General features: G+C 35.3%; 4 protein-coding genes across 10 annotated transcripts; 2 read left to right on the top strand and 2 right to left on the bottom strand.

Moving 5' to 3' along the window:
- Positions 1 to 585: 585 nt before the first annotated feature.
- LOC106653985 (eukaryotic translation initiation factor 4E-binding protein Mextli) lies at positions 586 to 8,379 on the top strand. 5 transcript variants are annotated; one of them, XM_014373661.2, is made up of 12 exons: positions 3,130 to 3,468; positions 3,993 to 4,105; positions 4,214 to 4,354; positions 4,424 to 4,593; positions 4,669 to 4,861; positions 5,031 to 5,102; positions 5,541 to 5,601; positions 5,683 to 5,950; positions 6,036 to 6,285; positions 6,359 to 6,477; positions 7,652 to 7,802; positions 8,086 to 8,379. In XM_014373661.2, exons 2-11 carry the CDS (start codon positions 4,003 to 4,005, stop codon positions 7,757 to 7,759), a joined length of 1,485 nt encoding a protein of 494 aa, XP_014229147.1. In that variant the 5' UTR covers positions 3,130 to 3,468; positions 3,993 to 4,002; the 3' UTR covers positions 7,760 to 7,802; positions 8,086 to 8,379. The 5 variants fall into 5 exon arrangements, with proteins under 5 accessions (XP_014229145.1, XP_014229144.1, XP_014229146.1 ...); XM_014373662.2 differs by lacking the exon at positions 8,086 to 8,379 and adding an exon at positions 7,545 to 7,555 and having other exon boundaries at positions 7,652 to 7,785; XM_014373659.2 differs by lacking the exons at positions 3,130 to 3,468; positions 7,652 to 7,802; positions 8,086 to 8,379 and adding an exon at positions 586 to 1,048 and having other exon boundaries at positions 6,359 to 7,427.
- A 2,034-nt stretch (positions 8,380 to 10,413) lies between these two features.
- Positions 10,414 to 16,423, bottom strand: LOC106653982 (DNA topoisomerase I, mitochondrial). Of its 2 annotated transcripts, none has more exons than XM_014373654.2 (12): positions 15,548 to 16,423; positions 15,005 to 15,050; positions 14,083 to 14,470; positions 13,739 to 14,001; positions 13,548 to 13,666; positions 13,053 to 13,247; positions 12,809 to 12,973; positions 12,643 to 12,743; positions 11,586 to 12,559; positions 11,056 to 11,506; positions 10,821 to 10,970; positions 10,414 to 10,744 (listed from the first exon to the last, which is right to left on the bottom strand). In XM_014373654.2, exons 1-12 carry the CDS (start codon positions 15,587 to 15,589, stop codon positions 10,642 to 10,644), a joined length of 2,997 nt encoding a protein of 998 aa, XP_014229140.1. In that variant the 5' UTR covers positions 15,590 to 16,423; the 3' UTR covers positions 10,414 to 10,641. The 2 variants fall into 2 exon arrangements, with proteins under 2 accessions (XP_014229140.1, XP_014229141.1); XM_014373655.2 differs by having other exon boundaries at positions 13,065 to 13,247; positions 15,548 to 16,421.
- A 1,366-nt stretch (positions 16,424 to 17,789) lies between these two features.
- Positions 17,790 to 20,472, bottom strand: LOC106653988 (mRNA cap guanine-N7 methyltransferase). Its single transcript, XM_014373664.2, has 7 exons — positions 19,844 to 20,472; positions 19,510 to 19,735; positions 19,191 to 19,432; positions 18,914 to 19,095; positions 18,621 to 18,830; positions 18,333 to 18,538; positions 17,790 to 18,263 (listed from the first exon to the last, which is right to left on the bottom strand). The coding sequence occupies exons 1-7, from the start codon at positions 20,105 to 20,107 to the stop codon at positions 18,184 to 18,186; spliced, it is 1,410 nt and encodes a 469-aa protein (XP_014229150.1). The 5' UTR covers positions 20,108 to 20,472; the 3' UTR covers positions 17,790 to 18,183.
- Positions 20,473 to 21,175: 703 nt separating this feature from the next.
- On the top strand, positions 21,176 to 23,076 carry LOC106653991. Of its 2 annotated transcripts, none has more exons than XM_014373670.2 (4): positions 21,176 to 21,304; positions 21,950 to 22,331; positions 22,398 to 22,535; positions 22,614 to 23,076. In XM_014373670.2, exons 2-4 carry the CDS (start codon positions 21,963 to 21,965, stop codon positions 22,899 to 22,901), a joined length of 795 nt encoding a protein of 264 aa, XP_014229156.1. In that variant the 5' UTR covers positions 21,176 to 21,304; positions 21,950 to 21,962; the 3' UTR covers positions 22,902 to 23,076. The 2 variants fall into 2 exon arrangements, with proteins under 2 accessions (XP_014229156.1, XP_014229155.1); XM_014373669.2 differs by lacking the exon at positions 21,176 to 21,304 and adding an exon at positions 21,436 to 21,814.

The raw sequence follows: 23,076 nt of genomic DNA, 5'->3' as shown, positions 1-23,076 counted from the left end.
GGATTGTTGAAAAGTACCTTCATGAATTTTTTCAGATTTTTTAATAGCTTCAGGCCTTCAGAAAAAATATAGATAGAAAATGGACGTCTATAGGGGAGGAGGGGGGTAGGAGGGGGGAGGGGGTCCAAAATTTTGGTTTTGGCACTTTTTTATCATGTACTATAACATACCAAAATTTCAGGAAAATCCGTGAACCTCGCCCGCAGGTTTATTTGAAAAATTCTGAATCTGACCCATATATATACGGCACGCGTACACACAATACACACGCGATAACAAATAGGTGGGTGCCGCACATACGCAAGTGTATACACACGAGCGCAAGTGCAAACTTTATACGTCCACATACACACGCGCGCGTTACTTTAGATTGCAAGATTGGCGCGACTGCGGGGGGCTGAGCTAGTGTGTGTGTGTGTGTGTGTGTGCAGCACCAGTAGCACTGCACGGCACGGCACACATATATAATATTCGCGCGGCGCGCATCCCAGTTCGAGCATTCGGCCGCCGACGACGACGACGAGAGAGCGAGAGTTGCGCGTTCTAATAGAGTACACAGCACGAGACGAGCGAGACTCTCAGTGTGTGTGCAGCAGAGCCGAGAGAGAGAGCTCCACCGTCGTTGCCATTATTTATATATAATAAAGCGCGCGCGCGCCCGTGGTGGATGCTGGCTGATTTTTGCTGAAATATAACTTGGCCATTATATATATCGAAAAAAACACAAGAGGCGAGGCTTTTCCGCGGCTACCACATTACTCGACGCTCTCTTCTTTCGACACTCTCTCTCTCTCTCACTTTCATTTGTACTACTATTTTCATTTTCATTTTCATTTTCTCTCTCTCTCGCTCTCTGCACATCGACTCGCGAAAAACGAACGACCTGCGATACAATATATATACGTGTGTGTCACTTTTTTGTTGCTTTTTTTTCGGTCGCGCACGTATTGTTTTTACACGTAGCACTATATATATATTAATAAAATAATTATATATATATAAAAAAACGAGCTTTCGAAGCAGCGACATCGAACACGACTTATTTAAGGTACAAATAAAAACCATACATAATATCATTAGATTACTATTAACGCATAATGTAAGCTCTCTGCTCTCAACGGGAAATGCACGCAGAAAGTGGCGATCGTCTTTTCTCTTTCTCCTCTGCTGATGCTGCCTCTCTCTATGAAGAGCTCTCCTCGCTTTTCGTTTCTAAAACAGTGCACATCCGAATTCCAATACACAAATATATACGTGTATACGTGCGCGCGCGCGTGTGTGTATATGTGCGTTGTGTTGCAGTTCGCGCTCCGAGTGAATATCTATAGGTACATACATCGTGTGTATTTATATTGTATATATAGGTAGCACGTCGCTCGCTCTGCGTGTGTGATGTGATAGTTGAAGTTTTTGTTGGTGCGCGAAGTGAAAAAGTGGTGCGCGCGAGCGTGCTGCTGCCTTGTGTATTTTGTTCTATGAATAACGTCCGAGTAATTTACACGGGCCGAGAGTTCTCTCTCTCTCTCTCTTTCTCTCTCTTTGTCGAGATAATTTGTTTTTTTCCTTTCGCTCCAAGTTTTTAAATTTGTTCGCTAAATAAGCTGTACATTATTAGTGATTCATCGAGCAGCAGCGAACGCGCATATTATAAGTATATGAGACACCGTCGAAGCTCGTCGTCATTATCGCATACAATAAATATCATTGTGTATATTATACTCGCTCGCTAGCCTACACAGCGAGCGTAGGTGTGCAGCAGATATACACATACATTGTGTTTTATTTTATATAGGCGATCGCATAGCTGTCGCGCGTCTCTCTCTCTCTCGATGCACGCACGAACTTGTGTGCTTTCGAGATCAGGGGACTGTGCAGGCAGGCATACAAGGTTTCCCCGCGCACACACACACACACGCGCGCGTACGCACAGTAGCTCTGCCATAGAGAATGCATAGAGCTGTGCGGCTCGTGCATTAGACGAAGTGCAGCACGTCGTGATATTATGCGAAAGTGCGTGAAAGTCCCGATGCTCTTGGACATGGAGACATGCTATAGGCTATATATACGAGCGAGAGTGCCGCCCGTGCGATGCGAGTCTCGAAGAAGTACATACAATTACACGATGATATATGTATATGCAGCGCGTGTTGCTGCGCCGCAGCTGATTATCGGTCGCGCGCCGCGGGGGCAACTCTTTAACATTTGCTTTCTGCTGTTGTTGCAGGTGCAGACGTGCGCACAATTGCCGCGTTGTGTGTGTGCGTGTTTGTTATTATTGCATGCGCAAGCGAGTCCGCCTTACTGTGCCGCCGCCGCCGCCCCCGCGCGATTACTTAATAATTCGACCGACTTGTGCAGACGAGCTCTCTCGTTATGTTATAAACATGTAAAACATGAACGAATGTCTCGTCGTATACGAGCTTATATATTAATTAACAGCGAGTGCAGAATATACAATTTCGAAGCTCCGTCGCTCTTGTACAGTGCTCCGAGACCGCTGCGGTTCGTTTTTCATTCGATTTACAGTACAATGACTCCTTACATAAGTGCGGACATTCCGAGGCGCGCGATGGAATTTCGCATTGTTTTGTTTTGTTTCCTTTTTTTTTTTTTTTTGCTTCTTCGCAAGGATAGATTGTAGTGCGCGTATAACAGCCAGAGAACTGGAATTATTCCTCTATTGTCAGTTCGTTCAACGGTGCCTATCTCTTACTCGCAAAAAGTACGAGTCGAGCGAGACGCGCGATGCATCAACCCGAACTCCGAAAGCTCTCGTCTCTTTCTCTCCCTTTCTCGAAAGCATCTCTCGCGCGTGCACTCTACAATATATATAGTGACTTTTTTCGTCTTTGGAAGCTGCAGTGTGCGCGCTGCGATGCCGCTGCAGCAGGTGCGTAATACGTCGCGGCGCCTCGAGTGCCCCGCGCGAGCGCGCGCACATTTTCGAATCTCGATATCCCGCCGGACGACGACGACGACGACTCCTGCGTTAAGCTCGCCGCGTCTTATCGCGTGAGCTCCAGCGTGTTCGTCCGAGCTCGTCGTGTGTTTACAAAATTATTACGAGATGCCCCAGAGCTGCTCCTTTGTTTTTGCGTGCGTACCATATTTTCGAATTAAATAGCCGAGCTGTACTCGGTGCTTACAGAGTCAGTTCATCGTCTACCGTTGACCGAGAATCACGTAGCTGCACGCGCGCGTTTGTAAATATATCATCGCCGGTTTTACGATTCGCATCGTATATATACTTGTCAATTAAAAAGAGTAGTTGAAATTTCCGTCGTTCGCGTGGTTCTTGAGCTTCGAAAGAACATTTTCGAGACAAAAGTGGATCAATCAGCCCCGCGTTCAGGAGTTGGCTCTGTCTCGTTCGTTGGTTGACTCGGCGCGAGTGTGTGTACATAATAAGAAAAAAAAATTCGTCTGCCGTCGTTTCAAAATTGGCTCGGAAAACTTCTGAAAATCAAAGTAAGAAACAACGAAAATACTGGGTCCGATAATTAACTCCGATTGTCCGGTGCTGGATGTGATGCTCTTCTCGCGCGCGCGAGTCCGAATTATGTCGATCACAGTATTGTAAATTGCAAATTGTGTCGATGATCGTCGTCTATTGCCATTTCTAAGAATCCAAAATAGTCGTATTTCATCCTTTGTCGAGAGAGAGAGAGAGAGAGAGGCGTGCGACACGATTTCTCGTGATTTAACTCGTGTGTTATTACAAACCGAAGTAAACAGTCCGCGCGAGTATTGTTATGGACGCACTCACACACACGCGCGCACGCACATAGCACAACACAATCGAGCAACACTGATTAGTTAGCGCGCTACGATTTTTAAGCGAAGCGATTTTACCCTCGCGAGTCTCTCTATCTCTCCACCGATGTCCTTCGGTGCTGGGCCTTTGTTTTGAATTTCGAACAACTTTTTTTTTTTATGCGCGTTCGTGCACGTCTCTGCGTTCTAATAACAACGTGTCGATTTTCTCGCTACAGACAATTCACAATGGCAACCACGGCTAACCGACCACGAACGATCAAGAAGCTGGAGAAGCCTCGACCTCTGAAAATCAGCCAGCGAAGCCCAACGACCGAAACGAGAATCTCTGGTTTGTTTTTTTTTTTTTTCATACTTGATCCACAGCAACAAGTGGAATTATTATCAGTTGGGTTCAACGATTGAATTTGAATTTCGATTGTTCGTTTTATGTATGCAGTTGATGATATTGTTGCGCTGATCGACAACGTCGCGTCTCAACTTCGCAGCGGATTCTACGACCAATCGTTACAATCGAACATTGTAACAATGGGTAATCATTTGAAGCTCTATTCTCATGATCTAGAAATGATTTACAAAGGTAATTTAAGCTACTGTATTCATTTCACGTCAAATTGCTCTTTTCACTCATATTTCGTATTCTTTACAGATCAGCTTGATAGAGCTTTTGTAGCTATAAGAAACGGTAGTCAAGATGACAGATTAGATATATCAACAAGAGTGCATTTGTTGGAGTTGATCGAACTCAGGGCCAAACAATGGCAACGCAATGAATCTATGAATGCCTACTATTCTCAAAAGTTATCGAACTTGGACAATGTGAGTTAAATAGAATTTTAATTAATGGCAAGTAAACCATACATTTGAACTATTTTCCAATTTCACATATTTTAGCAAAACGAAATGATGACTTATGAAAATCATCCCTTAACACCATCCATGACGCCCATGACTTCTACTTCACCACCATTGCTTGGACCGGGTGACGTTATGAAGAATAGTGGGAAATTTGCAAAACCGACTCGCATCCAAGGAAAACATTTTTGCAAAGATGAAGTAGTCATCAGAAATAGTGATTCTGGAAAAGGTAAGATTTTTTCACTGAATTATGTAATGATTTAATGGCAAAACAATGAATAAGTCGGATGCCCTTGAATACATTCTTGATTCGTTGGTTATTGGCTTGTATTTTATATTTCTTTTGGGTAAAAGTAATTTTCAATATTTATATACTGTAAAATTACATAAAAATCTAGTGATGGGAATAAAAGGGCGTCGAGTTCATATGATTGAGGAACTTAGTGAAACTATCATCTCCTTCCAGAGAGGTAAAGTTGAAATAATGAGACGTGCCAAAAATGGCTAGATTTATTAACAATTTTTTGCATATTATATAATAAAATTAACAGAAGTTTTCTAACAGATTTAAAATCCATCCAAGTTTTATTAAAAATGAAATAATGCTCTATTATATGCTACATTATTTACTATTAATTACTAGATTTTCTTATATTTATATTCAGAATACCTCTTACACTAAGTTTCAATTTAACACACAATATTTAACTTTCCCAGCATGACGTTTAATATTCCTGATGAATCATTTTTCCACTTGAATATTGATTTATCAGGTGTTTAACTTAAAATAACTATTTCTTGAGTTAGACTCAAATAAATACTAAATTGAATGAACTATCCATTAATTTTTGATTCAACTTCTGTTTTTATAATAGCTCACTCTTTGTAATTTTAAATTATTTTTATAGTTAATCCTGGGGCAAAGGAGCGCCTTGTTCAAATAACTGGTCTTTCAGAAGACAAAATACAGTATGTTAATTATGTTAATTTTCAATCACCTCATATATTTTTATATTTATGAATGCAAATGATAAATTTTATTCATTTCAGCTACGCCAAAGATTTAATCAAAGAAACTATTCAACGGAATGCATCACCTGTGCGAATGGATCAAGCAAGTCAAGAAAAGAGTGCAATTGGAGGATCAAGTTCATCTCTTAACAGTAGTGCTTCGGATGAAAGTAATAGATTTCAGCAAAAACGCTCTCTATTACATAGCTTATCAACCAATGATGCCAGTATTGGTGAATATAAATATACTGTTACTGTTGGGCCCCATTCTTTGAAGATTACTGGAACAAACTTGGATCTTGTACGAGTGAGTATCTTTGTTTACAATTGTTTTCAAAGTCAAGATCTTCTCTTATTATCAAAAATTACTAAGCTAAGAATCTTATTATTAGGCTGCTAAATTGGTACTGGATGAATACTTTTCTGAAGAATCAGAACACATTGGAAGTGGAAATGATTACTTTTCTTTTGAAGAAGAATTACCCTACACTCCAATCACTCCAAGTACTACTCATAGCCCAATGTCTGCAGGTCAGACCAATATGTCAAGAAAGAAGATAAATTTTGAGAATACATCGTTAGAAACTGAAAAAACCAAAATGAAAGAAGCTTTCAACTCTGAAATTGAAACTAAAAAAAAAGGTAAGATTACCATTGTAAATCGCTATTGAGCTGTGTTAAATTTGTGCGATCTACCTGATGTTAATTTTTGCAGATTTAACAAGAGAACTGTCTTATGAATTTTTGATGCAATGTGCTAAAGGTCCGTTTGCTAGGCATCCTCCAGCTGATTGGGAACGAATTCAAAGAGAATGTCCTGCAATTTGTCGCAAGGTACAGGGTATAAAAAATAATATTAACATTGATACTTATAAAAATGAAACTAAGTTTGGAATTAAAAATGTAACGAACAATGAAGGATCAAATACGCAAAATGTTGATAGTAGTGAAACTGATAAAAAGTATTGTAACTTTGAAAATTTTATTAAGCAACAAAAATTGTGGTCAAAAGAAAGAAGAGATAATATTTTTGATAAACCTGTACCTACATACAATAACCATTTCAAATTTTTTGATACACAAAGGACAGAAAATGTTTTTGAGAAAACCGTGCCTAGACATGAAAACAATTTTAAATCATTTGATACACATAGAGATATTCCATGTTCACCAACATACGTGTATAAAAATGATTACCCCGTAACCGATTTTGGGTATGGATACTTTCAAAATTTCCACAAAATTAATTCTTACAATTCTTATGTTAGACCAACTATAGATGTTGCTAAATTTAATAGATTAATTCGAAATTAGAATGTTACTTCCTAGCACTATGTATATTTGAATATTTTTTTAAAAGAAAATTAGTTACTTCTTATAAGAAGATCAATTACCGAGATTTGTTACTGAGAGTAACATGTAATGTAAAAAAAGGTTACTTGGTTGATTTATCAAATTTTTTTGTGTTTGAGTTAAAAAAATTTAAATTATACTAAAAGTTTGTATAATTAAAAAGAATCGTACTTGCGTTCACTACTATGAACATAATTCTAATAATTTTGAGTTTGAAAACGTATGCTTTGTTTACTAATGCTTGCACGCTTATAATAAACGCTTATAACATGATCCATACTCGAGTTATTAGTCAATACAATAAAAGAGAATATTCTAAATAAAAAAGTAAGCTTTACTTTAGATTTTAACTTAAACTTGAAGTAAGTGTACATAATTGTCTTTTTTTTGTATTATTTTTTCATTTAATAAATATAAAATATTTTATTACATACATTCTTGTACTTGAGTACTTTTTCTTATACCATAAATACATGCATGCAATATATAATCAAAACACATTTTGGCTATAATTGAGCATTATTCTGCTTTTTAAATGCTGCTTGTAGGAATCCAACAGGTAAAAATTTAAATATCTTAAATTATTACATTTCTGTAAACGATTTTACTTGAAAACTGTTTTATTTGAAATGATTATAAAATTAAAATTTCTCAGGCACCAATTTGTTGGTTCGAACCGGAAGCATACAAGGCAAAAGTAGTTGCTGCCGGCTTTGTAACAGTCATTTCTGCTGGTGAAACCTTAGAAAATGATCCAGAATAAAAATATAAAATGAGTTTATAAGATAATGGAACTATTTACAAGTGTAAGTAAATAATTTTTTTAATTTAAATTACATGAGAATAGTCACATGAATTGCAATTAAAAAATAAAAATATAACAGATGATTGAGAAATTTTTTTCTTCTTTGTTTTCTTACTATGTTATAATTAAGAATTTTTTGTATTTACTTAGCTTCAGTTGTTTTCATATCAAAATTAAAATCATAGAAAAAAAAAATATTATTATTTAATGAAACTATTCTCATTTATATAAATAAATACTAGATTATAAGATAAATGGTTAATTTTGAAAATTTATTTTTATAGAAATTTTGGAAAAAAAATTCAAAAAAAATGTTGAAACCTTACCACGTTAAAAAAGTAACTGCACAATCATTTTTAACTCTTCCATATGCATCATTATTATCATTCAGAACTTCGCCTGTACGTTTAAGAGCAATAATTGACCTAGAGGAAAGGAACCCTCCTGAATTTTCATTAACATGAACTGTATTAAGTTTTCAATGTACTTTTTAGTGTAAAAAATTTGAATGACGACTTCATAACATCTTTTGTACTTTGCATTGAATATAAATTTTAATAAATTCGTTTGTGGCAGAAGAGAAGTCTTTCGCAGCCTTGATTAAAAAATATTGTTTAGGTGACTATTATGTCGTAAATAAGATTATTTTACAGTTGTAACTAATTGAAAGTTTTTCAAAGCGATCACTATAATTTTTTTCTATCGAGTTTTAATTTTCAATTATTTCTTTTTTCTTATTTTTGAATGTAAAAGTTTTCGTGAACAATGTTTTTACATGTATTTAGCAAACTTTGTATCATTTTTAAAAAAAAAACCTAGTCTAAAAATGGTTTGTGATTTTACAATAAGAGCATGAGTTGGTTTATTGATGATTCAAACTTTCATGTAGTCATTTTTATTATATTTCAAACTCAAATTGTACTAATAAATGAGATGTTTCTCATTTATTATATGGTTATACTAATTTTAATATGATTTTTACTAATGAAAATTATAGTTAGTATTAAAAATGTATTATTTTTAATGAAAATAAATTAGAAATATGAAAACTTTCTTTTTACTTGAATTCAGATTATGATTTTATCAAATTTATATTATTATAATAGGAAAATTTGAATTCAGCGTTTATAAGTAAAGGAATGGACTAATGATTAATATAAATGTGAAATTCTTGTTTATTTGTTCAAATTTGTTATAAGCAGGTACGAAATTGGTACAATTAAAAAAATATAAATTTGATACAAATCGATTATACTGTACTGTCATACATATAATACGAATTGTAAACAATGGCAGTTTGTTCTTTTAGGAATAGTATATGTTATGTTTCAACATTAATGTTTTTATAAACATAATTAATTATGTCAGCCTATCATTACATTACAAAACATATATTTGGTCATAATGTAATTCATTAGTACAATATTAAAAAAGATATTTGTATTTTTGAAGAATTACTCGTTTTATTATTTCCCATTTAAGTCGGACTAATAAAAATGCTCAATCTAAATTGTTAGGTATGCATAATTTCATGAAATCTGATCATATACTAATGATTTTCATATGGGTATGATTTAACTTTGTTTAATTCGAATTTCTCAATGAAAATGTTATTTTTTCACATTATTAATTTTTTACACTAATTTAATTTACGTTTAAATACATAAAACAATATTTTAATGATAACTATTTATAACACAGGTAAGTGCATATAGAAACTAATTACCTATGAATAAAATTTATTTTATAGTACAATTGTGGGCAATACTTTGTTTTCAACCTAACAAGTGAGGTGTACATTTTTAAATTACATATCAGTTCTAAATTTCTTAGATTTTAATTTCCAAAAATGAAAATTGATTTCAATAATTTTTGATGAAATTGAAAAACAATGAAAATTGAAATTATTCTGAATATTATTCATGCAAGTGATATCTCCTTTACTGAAACTTATTAATTAAGAAGGAATAATATTTAAGTTACTTATAACATTCTAAATTAATAATTTATTGCAGATATTATAAAAATATCGTGATACAAAGATTCATTTCTCGATAAATCAAACAATTAAATGAGGCAATATATGGAATAGAATATATACAATTTCAAGATGTGAATGTTTTTAATGAATTAAATACATGCGAACAAAAATTATGTATTAAAAATGAGGAAAAATTATGTTCTTAACTTATATTGAGCTTGTGCTGGCAATTGACAAAAATTTATAATTGTATATGTTACGACTCTTGAACAATTGAATAGCATTTTCATACAGGAAAAAAGTAAAAAATTTTCTCATTAGATATTCTGCACCATATTTCAAAGAGTTAAGAACGATTTTAATATTTTAATGAGCAATGATTATAATAGTATACATAACTCTATTACTTATATTACTAAAAAATTAACTAAAGGTTAAAAAATCAATTAGCAATAAAAGAATTCAAAAACAAAAAAATTACACCAATTTTCCATGTGATGACTTAATGAATGAAATCTTTAAAATTCATTTTTAGCAAATTCACATGCTTAAATTTTAAAACCGTTAATTCACTATTCATATAAATTAATATTAATTATTTTTTGCCTAAAAAAACTGAAGACATTTGCAATTTTTCAAACACTTTACAAGGAATTATTATTTCGAAAAAATATTTAAATATTTTTAATGATATTTCATGATAATTATCGAGATAATTAACGGGATGACTTTTTATCTAGCCTGTGCACATCATTTACTCACACGTTCAAAATTTTAATGAAGAAAAATTTCGGACATTTTTTTATTCTAAATTAAAATTGACTAAAGAGTAGAATAGTATTATTCCCATTCATGAAATTTAAAAGACGTAATCAGGACCAGCCATATCTATTGCCCATCTGAATTTATCTCGTTGTGTTTTATTATAAATTTTTTCTATTGGCACATCGTGCTTCTTACACCTTTAAAAAAGAGAAACCATTTAATAATTGATTATGGATTTATAATAAAAAGATCATTTTTAATGCTAATGCTCACCATGCAACCGAGATTCGCGGGTCGAGGTAGTTCAGTTTACTGGTACCAAGTGCAATCTCTTTATTTTCTTCTCTATCAGTGGCTTGAACTTCTAATTTCGTTAATTGTTCCTTCAGTCTATCCAACTGTTTTTTCTTCTTCTCATACACACTATATAAAAAGTTAATGAAATGTATTAAAAATAAAAGCAAAAGACAAAGGCTACAATTAAATTACTTTAAACGTAATAACGTACACTTTTTCCTTGACTGAGCCGTTTTTAGCATCGCGTTTTGCCGATTTTACTGCAGCTTCAGCTTCTGATATGGCTTCTCTCTTGGCGTCGATCTTCGCCTTCAAATTTTCCATAGACTTTTCGTGAGTTTTAGGTACTGCGCGTTGATGGTTACATAATATCGCTACAGCTCTATTAGCTCTGTTGTAAGAAAGAATTTTTTCGGCGACAGTATCATTAGGATTTGTAAGTTTATCTAATTGTTGTTGGAGTGTAGAGGATGCGTTGAATGTCCTGAATACTTTTGCAGTAAGGCCATCCATTAATTCGTTCAAGTGTTTATTCATAACTGTTGTATTTAATCTATCAAAAAGATCGTCTCCAGGAGATTTATTTTCTTTGAAAAGCTGTAAACTTTTAAATACACGCTTCTCAACCGGGACCTCGTTATAATATCTTATAGAATCTTTACCTGTAAAATCATCGTGATTGTATTAGAATAAATTACACTCTATGGAACTAATTTTTTTAGTCGATTATTATAAACTTACCTAAGAAATCAAAGATCACTACATAATCTTTTCCATCTTTATGTTCTACTAGCTGAATGTGTTCTACCCGCAAAGAGCAACAGCCAACAGTGTCAGCTTGGTCCTCATCTTTTTCATTACCAGCTCTCAGAGCCAATTTGTCAATGAAATATAGTGCAACAGCCCTTTGCCTAATACGCATTTCTTTGCTCTTCCAGTCTTCACGATAAGTCTCTCGTATTTTATCTACAGATTTAGCTAGCTTTCTAGCAGTTTCATACTTCTGCCAATCCTTCTCACCTTTTAGTTTACTTGAAGGATTCAACATAACGTATTTAACTTGTCCTTGAACATTTTCGGTCCATGATGCTAGCCATGTGACAGATGAATCGTGTCTGATTTCTTTCCATTTGCGACCATCTGGGGCTTTAGGATACTTAGAATCTTTGGAACAATTAATAATCACGTCCTCAGGGTTAACTCTTCTCTTTAATTTACCCATCTTTGGATGTTCACCTCTACCTCTAAATAATCCTGGAGGTTCAATTTTGAAATTTCCAATTTTCTCTTTGTGTCCGTCAATAGTACACATACCATATTCTTTTATCACTTCCTCGTTCTTTTCTTTGATAGCTTTCTTTTCTTCTTTAGACATAGCTTTTCTTTCTTCGCTCTTGGCAATGAAATATTTATGCATTTCTGTGAAATTACATTTTTTTAAGTCAGTAATTTTTGCTCTTTCGGAATCAGTCATTACTTCTCGCCAATCGTGGAAGAAATTATCGTTGAATATTGCCTTCGATGTGTAATCATGCTCTAACATTCGAGCATAGAATGTTGCAACTTCTTCTGTGTCAGTAGATAACTTCATTTCTTTGCCATTGTAATAAAATTTCACACTTGAGGGCAAAGGTTCATAATCAGGGGCAAATACAGGTCCTTTGTGTTCTAAAAACTTCCATTTAGTGCCATCATCTTTCTTCTCTTCTTCCCACCTTATTAAATAAAAAAAAATTAATTTAGTAACAAATAGCAAATAAATAAGATGTATTATTCGATTATAGTAAATTTTACATACCATTTCCACACTTCAGGTTCATTTTCATTTTCTTTTTTAGTCTTTTTCGGACTTGGTTTTGTTTCATTTTTCACTTTAGGTTTATGCTTTTTCTTAGTTTTCTGAAAAAAAAAGTTTAAGTAGAATATATTTTTTTAAAATAAAATATTTTGCTCTCAATTTGTACCTCTACAGGTTCATCAAAATCGTCGTCTTCGCTTTCTTCCTTCTTTCTCTTCTTTTTCATTGGCTCTTTTTTGGGTTCTTTCTTGGGCTTTTTGCGCGCTGATAAGGGAATATCCTCTTCATCTGAGCTTTCTACTTTTCTCTTTACGCCAGATGTACGGTTTGCCTGATGATAATAATAACGATGATAAAACATTGACATTTATTAGAAATTGTGACATTCAATAGAATTTTTTGAATTATACTTTTAGCATTACCAATGGTACATCCTCGTCAGAATTATCTTCAGATTTAATAGTGGTATTATGCATATCTGACAGTCTAGTATCATTAGCGTCAGAAGTGTCCATACTGATTTCAGTTTTAACATTATGTTCCGTAGTAAATGAACGTTGAACATCATCTTCACTTTCAAATTCTTGACTGAATGATACTGGTTCCTGTAATTAATATTATTTACATTGTTGTATCATAGATCTTAGTTGGAAGTTATAAAGATTGTTTTTCATGCTACCCCAGTCGAAACTAACCTTTTCGTCCTGGCAGCCAAAACGAAAAAGTTAATTTCTGACTGGGGATTCATGAAAAATAGTATACACACTGATGAAGCGAAACAGAAAGCCTCAGGCCTCGGCTTCGCCTCGGACGATAATTACACGTGCTCTAAGGCTTTACAGTTTTTCGCTCCCTAGTCACGTAATATACTATTTTGAATGTAACATTAATTCATGTATGCTTACTGATTTAATAGTTGGCTTTGTTTCAAACTCAGATTGGGAAGAATTAAGTTCTTTTGTTCCAGATTCACTTTTTTTCTTGTCCTCTCTATTTTTGTCTTTTTTCTCTTCACGATGTTTAGCTGTTGATAAAAAAAATGTTTAATTTTTTTTGGAGCAAAATCTTTGATTTTGTTAATTTTTCAATTACATACATTTATCTTTATCATGGCGATGTTTATCCCGATCCTTTTCATGTCGATGTTTCTCTTTGTCCTTTTCAGAAGATCGATGTTTATCTTTTTCTGAATGAGAGGTGGAATGACGTTCTTTTTCCAAGGAATGTTTCTTGTCTTCAGAGCTCTTTTCTTTCTTTTTATCTTTATCACGTGAAGAGCTGTGAGAGGAACTGTGCCTATCTTTATGTTTGTCCTTATCCTTTTTCTCCTTGTCTTTGTCTTTTGAGCTACTTGAATGTCTATAACAATAGATTTATAAATCATTTTATAAAAGATTATAAAGCATTGAAATTAATTAAACTGATTGTAAATTTACTAACTTGTCTTTTGAACTTGAGCTTGATTTATGGTCTTTGCTTCTTTCTTTTTCCTTTTCCTTTTCCCTATCTTTGGTTGAACTCTTATGCTCTTTATGCCCAGAAGAACTACTTTTCTTTTCTTTATCTTTTTCTTTACTCTTATCTTTATCCTTACTGCTGCTATGCTTTTCTTTGTCCTTGTCTCTATGAGAACTAGAACTATGTCTGTGCCGATCTTTTTCTCGATCCTTGTCACGGTGTTCACTTTTATGACTCTTGTCTTTATCCTTACTTTTGTCTTTATCTTTATGATCAGACTTATGACTCCTTTCTTTATCTCTATCCTTATGCTCAGATTTGTGTTCTTTTTTATGGTCATAACCATTTGTCATACCATTCATTTGTGCATCTAAAATGTATAAAAAAAAAATGGGAGGTGAAAAATAATTACCAAAAATAATTGGTTCATATAAAGCCAAGAAATTGAAAAAATATAGAAAAACATATTTATTATTTCTTTAATGAATTATAATCTATATATAATATTACTTATAAGTTGGTTGAATATTAATGAAAAGCAAATTATTACTTATATTAATATTTCTACAGGACATGTTACGAAGCATTTATTGATATAAAAATTTATAAGTGTAACTACTATTCAATTTCATTAATAATTAAATATTGACTATTGAATTGGAAAAAGCAGATATTGTTACAATTCATGTATGTTTTTCTTTTAAATGATGTAAATATAATTTGAATAAAGGAATATACAAAAGAAGCACATAAAAATCTTGTCTTAACAGCAATAAAATAAAGTCAATTCCAAATTTGGAGGCGGTGCTTTGAGACATTGGCCTCATAATGTACGTCTCCGTTAAAATACAATGTATGTTGTGAATCTATCAATTTAGAAATGAAAAAAACAACAAGCTCTTACCTCCATGATTGCCAGCAGCACTGCTGTTTTCCTTGGCTTTTTTGTCCTGAAAACAAACATGAATACATTCAGTCTTACAACTCAAAGCAAATGAGCATATGAAAAAAGTCAGAGCAAGATAAAATCCAGGTACAGGGAGAGGCGAGCATTGCTCAGTCTGGTGCCAGTACTGGATTTGGGGCAATTTTCAAACTCACCAACTGGAGCATCATTGGGGTTTAAAGGAGTAAAAAGAAAATTATAAAAAAAATTACAACAAAAAAAAAATAATAATAAAAAGCGGGGTGATGGAATTTTCCGAGACGAAGAGCCTCTCCATGTGGAAAATAAATAGGCTCGTGTACTGCAAGCGCTAGCTTGCGCGCTGTCTCGTACTTATACTGTACAGCCGTGCACGAGGGACTTAGTCGCAGGCGCCATTTTGGGACTTAGAAAAATTTCGACCTCCGACCAAGAGTAATCATGCTCGCAGGTGCTCGATCGGGAAAATCCGGCCGGGTCATCGCTTAGAGCGAGGCGAGATTAAGGCAAATATCAACTTACCAGATCGATATCGACCCGGGGAACAGCTTGATCGACCTCCATTTTTTCTCGACCTTCGGTGATAGACTCAGGAGCGATCGTGTGGCGTGCAGCGCTCTGTCAGCAGCAGCAGCAGCAGCAGCAGCAGCAGCGATCCAACAGCCTCTGCTGCCTGTATGCAAGTGTATATGAGGTATATGGATGTGTCTGCGCTTATGTACGTGTGCGTCTATGCGTGCGTATACGCGCAGAGCTACTATACGACTACTCTCTCGTCGTCTTTTACTCTCTCTCTATATATATGTATGCGCTGCGCTTACACTAGATAGCTGCCGACGCCGCCGCGTGCTGTGTGTGCAGTACAAGTGCAGCCGACGCTCGCGGGGTAGTAAGTGAGGATTTTTAACCCTCTCGACTACGCTCGACCGATTTTAATAGAGAGAGAAAATGCAACTGTATATGTAACGCCCGCGTCTCTGTTCGCCAACGAGAAAGAAGCAGAGAGATGGATGCGAGAAGCGAAGAAAAGACGCAACGTGTTCTGTATGTGTTTAGGGTAGTGTGTTTTAAAGGTGAAGTATATATCCCGTTTGACGCGTCACACGTCGTCGCGCGCTGTATATCTAAACGTAGAGTCGTGTCTCGTCACTCACACAAATTATTATGTATTATAATTGTAATACTAATGACGATTCGAGTGTATACAGTGGACCGGCACGCCGAAGCACCGAACGAAACTGCGAAAGACTCGAGAGAGAGAGAGACCGACTCCAGAAAAGAACAAGTCCTATTCGAGAGAGACTCCGACTGCCATGCAGGCAGTGCTGCTTGCTTGCGTGCCTCAACGTTGTTTCCCCGCGAGTCTTCGCGAACGCCGAGACACTACAAGCTACAAGTCCAATGAACTGACGCTTCGAAAGAGAGTCGGAGACGCGCACTCCCTCCTCTCGTTCTCTCTCTATACCTTCTACTACTATGCTGCGTACGCTCGTTCGTAGCTCTGTCGCGCTTACTCGTCGCTCGACTACTATATATACCTTTTTCGTCTCTCTCACTCTACGCCTCGTATATGTACTACGCGGTATATAGGCTCCGACTTAACAATTTCTTTCTATATGTGCAGCGCTGCCTGCGACCGTATATATGCATGAACGTAGGATCCTTCGCAGCAATGGGTTAGAGCCGCATGCGGAACGGAAAACGAGACCGGGGGAGAGCTGCCGCATATATATAACATTTGCACACACATATATATATGTTGTATATGGATATACGTTGCATGGCCGCTCGGCCTCGTCGTCGCCAGCGCAGCCACTGCACTATAACACAGCCAGCAACTATACCGGAGTTCTCGAAAAGTTACTATTGCGCATGCTTTGAATCTTAGTCACGCAATTCAACACAACACCAGGGACCCACGGCCGTACACAATCTCGATTCTTGTATGAATATAAAGTGTAATATAATGACGATGACGACGACGACGACGATGATCTGCCACCGCGTGAACCGCAAGCGCCGCACCAAAAAACTCCGATAATAAAACTCCGAACTGGCGCGATTCGCTTTCATTAATTCGTTCGTCCGGTTTCCCATTTTATATTCGTGCTATTCGCACTTCTTCGATGGATCGAGAGGAAAATTTTTAAATCTCGCGTGAAGCTTTGGAGACTTCAACCCTTGTCGTTCGATTTTCGTTTCGCGGTGAAAGCTCCGTTATCGAAAATTATGATAGAAAGTAACATGGGCTTTTAAAATCCATTCAACTGTTTTTTTTTCATCGATAAACAAGTTTCAATCAATTTTGAAGCATAAAAATAAAAAGTTGAGCTACCACCAGAAATTTATTCTTTGATGCAGCTTACATTGATCTTCAAGTAGAGGCATGTAAATGCTCTATAGACAGTAGAATATTTTATAGCACTTGAAATACTGGTAGCCAACTATAATTTCTCATAAAGTATTCAAAAGAAACATAGTTTCGTTGAGATGGTTACAAAAGTATGCCAATTACAATTTTTTGCATTCTAATGTAATCTGATGTTGAAGGTAAATTTCCACCAAATAATATCTTAAATGTAAAAATGGATGTGCAATAAAATTTGAATGGCTCTTTCCTAAATCAATCGCTGCATGGTTTTCAAATTGTTTCGGATGAAAAAAAGAAGCCAATTACTCCGGTAACTACGATGGTAAAATTTATATTCAAAATGAAAATTACATCACATTGACTGTAGTTAGATAATTTTAATTTACAGCTCAGTTATTTTTTACTTTTTATATTTTTTGTATAAACAAATATACAAATTGACGAGATGATTTATCCGTCAAGCTGAATTGATTAAAAAAAGTCAATACAAAATCACAAAGACACAAAACAAATCATTACTTCCATAGCAAAATGGAAAGTCACTATAAACAATTAATTTTTTGTATATAAAAAGCGTTGTAGAAATCACACATAATATTGATTGATTTTGTGGAAAAAAGAAACATGATTATAATCCATTTAAAACAGTACAAGTAGCATACTCATTCATACTCATACTAACGATTCAATTTTAACAAAAAATTTATACAGAATTGATTCAAGCAAATTTGCTAGCAGTTAATTAATTACATTTACAATTGAGAAAGCAAACAAATATTGTTTAGCTTTAAGTTTTTATATATTCAGGTTTTCCTTCAGCATTCCAGTGGGTTTTTGCCTTTTGAAAAGCAAAAACAGAATATAATGCTGAAAAAAAATGTTAGAATGAGTTTTTTATTGATAGTTTTTTTGATTTCGATATTAAATTCAACATACTTATAGCATCCCATTCGGCTTGAGAAAGAGTTCCAATTTTACGATGCCCAGTGGAACTTTGCATATACTCAATAGCATGTTGATAATCTTCTGGTACTTTTCCTCTTAAAGGAACATCTTGACTTGGTGGATAAGTCTCTAAAGCCTGCATTTTACCTAGTCGAGTTTTGCCATCATTTTTCTGTCTTTCATAATAATCTTCAAACCTGTAGTATAAAATTTAACAATACATTACAATATATACTACCAGGATCTACAGGGTAAAAATATATAAATATAAAATATTACTTTTCAAACATCACCAATTCCAAACCATATTTCCAAGCAAGTTTTTCGAACATTGGTGGATACACAAGAAATTCTGGACAATCAACAACACCTTCTAAGTGGAAATGGTATTTTGCACCAAAAAGAGGAACATCATTTTTGTCAAATTGAAACACAATGCTATAAACATCATTGCCAATTTTTTTACCATCAGCTTTATGGTACCTTGACCTATGATTAAAAGAAAAGGGGTTTGAGATGATTCGTATTCAAGTTCTGTTGATGATAAGTTTTGAATAATATAAACAGCTTACATTAATTCATAGGCATTTGGAATTGTACCAATGAAGTAGCCACCTGCCTTCAAACTTTCGCTAGCATTTTTAAACATACATTCTGCTTGTTGTAGCGATTCAAAGCTATAATGAAAGGCAAATTGACAACTAACTAAGTCCAATTGCACTGTGACATCCTTATACTTTTCTCTTAGTCGAACCTAAAAAATAGCTGTTAAATATTCTATTTGGAAAATTAATTTTAAGTGATGAATTCAAAATAGAATTTATCATCCAAAATAAAATTTCAGTTCACCTTTGTACAGTCGTAGGCCAAAAATTCAGCAGTATATAGTGGAGGATATCTTCGGTTGCCCAAGTCCCTATACCGAGCTTGACATTGTTCAACAGATACTGCAGCAATGTCAGCAAAGATTACGTGTGTAACGTGTCCATCCCTCCATTTGTACAAATCACCACCTTTACCACAGCACATATCTAATACTTTCAAAGGATCATTAAGGCTTTTCTTCTGCTTAGTTTTATCAATGTACTCCTCTAGAAATAAAATATACATATTTTTTAAATATAGAAACAGAATAAAATCACTGCAACAATCACAAACTGTCACTCACTGATAAGCGTACTCTTGAGCCAATTATTAAAATTTCTCATGTGAATGATCCTGCTTTGATTTCTCTGAGAAAGACCTTTTTCTTCCAGTTGATTGTAATGACTGGCAACAATGTTTGTGTGGTCGGCAGGCACAGTGGACTGTCCAGAATGTTGATTTGAATCAGTTGCATTAACATTGTCTCGGTTTTTGGAAGTTGTGGATAGATCTGAAGGGACGTTTGAATCCTGAAATCATCAATGTCATTTAGTCTCAACTCACTTATCACATGGAGCAACACAACAATAGCGAATCGTCCAAAACAATCTCCGACATTGGAAGGGCTCTCGGCTCACCTTCGAGGTGTCGTCCAGTTCCGTGCGAGCTACTTTCTTCGGCACGGGCTCGCTGTCTTCGTGCGCGCGCTTTCTCGATGTGGCCTGCTGACTACTCGAGCTGTCCGATTGTTTTTCTTCGGCCGCAGGACTAGCGGCAGCGAGCTGCTCCTCGACGACGCTCGTTTGCTGCTGTTGGCACTGTTTTTCGGCGCCGGGCGACGACTGGCGCTCGTCCTCGAGCCGGTCGACGCCGGCCTCGCTGTCGACAACTTCCGCGGACATGGCGAACGGGACTTTAAAACTTTGTTTACGTTATTATTATAATTATTATTTTATTCTGCCCCCGCGATCGCGAGACAGGCACACACAACAGCGTGACTCTCTCCGCTGCTGAATCGATGTGGCCGCTTTACGAACGTGCGTTCGGCACGTTCACCGCGTATAATCACACTGGCACTACTGTGTATTTCAATAAATACAACACGAAAAAACTGTTGTACATTCACGGTAAACACTGCGACAAGATTTGCCTACTGGTCCCTCTCTCGCTCTCGCGCACTCCGTTCTTTTTTTCTCGGTGCCGTAACGCACACAAGATTAGAGCCAAGCGACGATGCTATACATAGGCCCGAGCATCACGAATACACGGCACGGGCACCAATTCCATCTACACATGTAGCAAGCGCAGGTGTTAAAATTTAGCCTAGTTGGCTTTTCGTAGCTTGGGATAGTAATGGCAGCACTGTGCAACTATTCAAACGCCGTCGCTTTTCTCTTTCACATCCACGAGATGGTCCGTGAAAATCTCATCTCAATAACAAAAAACAAATAAAAAAAAAAAAAAAAAAAAGAATGTCACGATTCAACACCATATGTTTCATACCTAATTGTTATTTAGAAGGCGGTCGATCGTACCTAAACTTCAACAATCGACCATCGTGTCACAGGAAGAAATAGTTTAAATGTATCACTGGCACTTTAAATGAAACGAAATTGGCCTTTAATACATTCTCGGAAAAAATCGCAGCGATCTTTCAAGTAAATTTTTTCTTATTTTTCGAACGAAAGACGACCAGACGATACTTTTATTCAATGACTTCTGCCGAGTTCAATGAATGTTGTCGATCTCACTTGGCATTGAAGATATGCAATACACGTACAACAATAGATGATTGTTTACGAGTGTACGAAAAAAAAACATTGTACCATCACGTATGCGTCGCGGTATCAGTGTACAATTTGACAGATTACAAATCGAGCGTTAATGCGACTGTGTTATAATACACATTTATGTTACATCGAGTTCGGCATGTCGTTTGGATCGTTCAGTTCGTGTCTGCTTTTTCATACACGCGACGACGATCGAGCTGACACAACTGCGGGGGCTCCTGCAGTGCACGGCAGTACTTCAAATTTTCATCTGCGAGTGAAACGGATTACAGCGGAAAGCTTTTCCAAACTCATCGTAGGCAAGGATAGGTATGGTCTTCGATTGAGATTATATTCGCCCGTGATACATGTATATACAAAGATAGTTTCGACCCGGACGAAGATAGATACTGCGGCGAGTTATCTGCACTTGGCATCGCCATTGCCCATTGGCCTTCTCGTCATCTGAGCGTCATCCTAACCTCGTTATAGAATCTATAGCTCGTTTACGTTGCCGTACGCTTGATATAAGATTACCAAATTTTTCGTACAGCTCTCGGTTTGAAAAAGCGCGAGAAACTATATTGCACTTGTGTTACCTTATCAACTTTGTGCCCGTCGATCGTGTAAACAATGCCAAATTGGATTTGACGTTTGCTCAGAAGTAACTCGTCAAATTGAGATTAACTTTGTTGGCTTGAAGATTCAAAATCTCCGCTTACTTTATTAAAACATTTTGAAAGTGTACTTTTAAAGTGAAACAGTTTTGATTTAATTAGATATTGTACAAGTTTTTTCACAGAAATGTCACAATATTTTGAATGTATTAGAGTCATAATGGTATTTAATAATCATCTCATCTATGTTTCCAAATTTAAGAAAATTTTTAATAATAGTATTAGAACTAATCATGTTAAAAATAAAATTACTACTGCATTATATTGTTGAGTAAGATTATACATTTATTTATTTCAGACGTTAATTAATCATGGAAAATATCAGATACGACGATAAAATTGAAAGCTTTGAAGCTTGCTTGATCGACGGAGGAAATCAACAAGAAACTAATGATTCTGAACATAATGGGCCTCAAACTCAAGAGATTAATGTAATAGATGTTGAAGAGAATTCGGAAAGTACAGCAATGCATTCGACTAACGATGAACAAGGCCCTACAACTGTATCGCTTGTTTCTTCTGCAAATTTGACCCCTATTAGAATACCAGCTATTTTGGATGGAGAATTCTTTGTTGTCACCAGGCTAGAAGAAACAAATGTAACTGCCAAATGTACACAATGTCAAAAATTTTTAAATGGAAATTTAAAATCCACCGGGAATTTTCTGAGCCATATCAAGGTATTAAATGAGAATTCTGTAGATCTAAAAGGAATGAATTTTTTCTATATTATAAAATGTTTTCAGAGAGTGCATCCATTTTTATTGGAAAAAATAAAGTCTAAATCCAATCAAAGAAGATCAACTGCCATTTTTGTTGAACCTGCAGAAAGAAACACAGATATAAACAGAGCAAAAATGCGACCCAAAAAGTTTACGAAAATTGTAAGAGTACCCTCATATGAGTTAAAATTAATTTTTTTTTGAGAACTTGAATTTTAAATTATTTTGTTTTTACTTCAGGAGGAACGACAGGCTCTACAAGATGACAATTATGAATCTGAAGAATGGATAGAGCAACCAGTACTCAAAAAAAAAAGGAATGAAGAATTTGACAATAATGAAATAAGGGTCTCTCAACATAGTTCGGTTGTGACAGATGATGAATTTGATGCTATTGGGAGAAATGTAGCTTTCAAGTTACGTAATATGAAAAGTAGTCAAAAAATTATCGCAGAGAAGCTAATAAATGATGTTTTATTTCAAGCACAATTGGGAACTCTTCAATTGACTTCTTTGCTACAGTTATAAGAGTGCTTTTCATTACTTTGATTAAGCTCTTCTCCATGTTTTATAAAAATATTAGTTTTAAGTGTAAGATACAAATTGATAACATTTTACGTAATTAGGATTTTTACGTATATAAGAGTTATGTTGTGGATTTCAAATAATTCAATATGACAAAATTATGATTGTAATTTATAAT

The sequence above is a fragment of the Trichogramma pretiosum genome, unplaced genomic scaffold (genome assembly GCF_000599845.2).
Source record: "Trichogramma pretiosum strain Unisexual culture from Peru unplaced genomic scaffold, Tpre_2.0 scaffold109, whole genome shotgun sequence".
NCBI classification, from domain to species: domain Eukaryota; kingdom Metazoa; phylum Arthropoda; class Insecta; order Hymenoptera; family Trichogrammatidae; genus Trichogramma; species Trichogramma pretiosum.
This window is presented reverse-complemented; position numbering and strand designations above follow the sequence as displayed.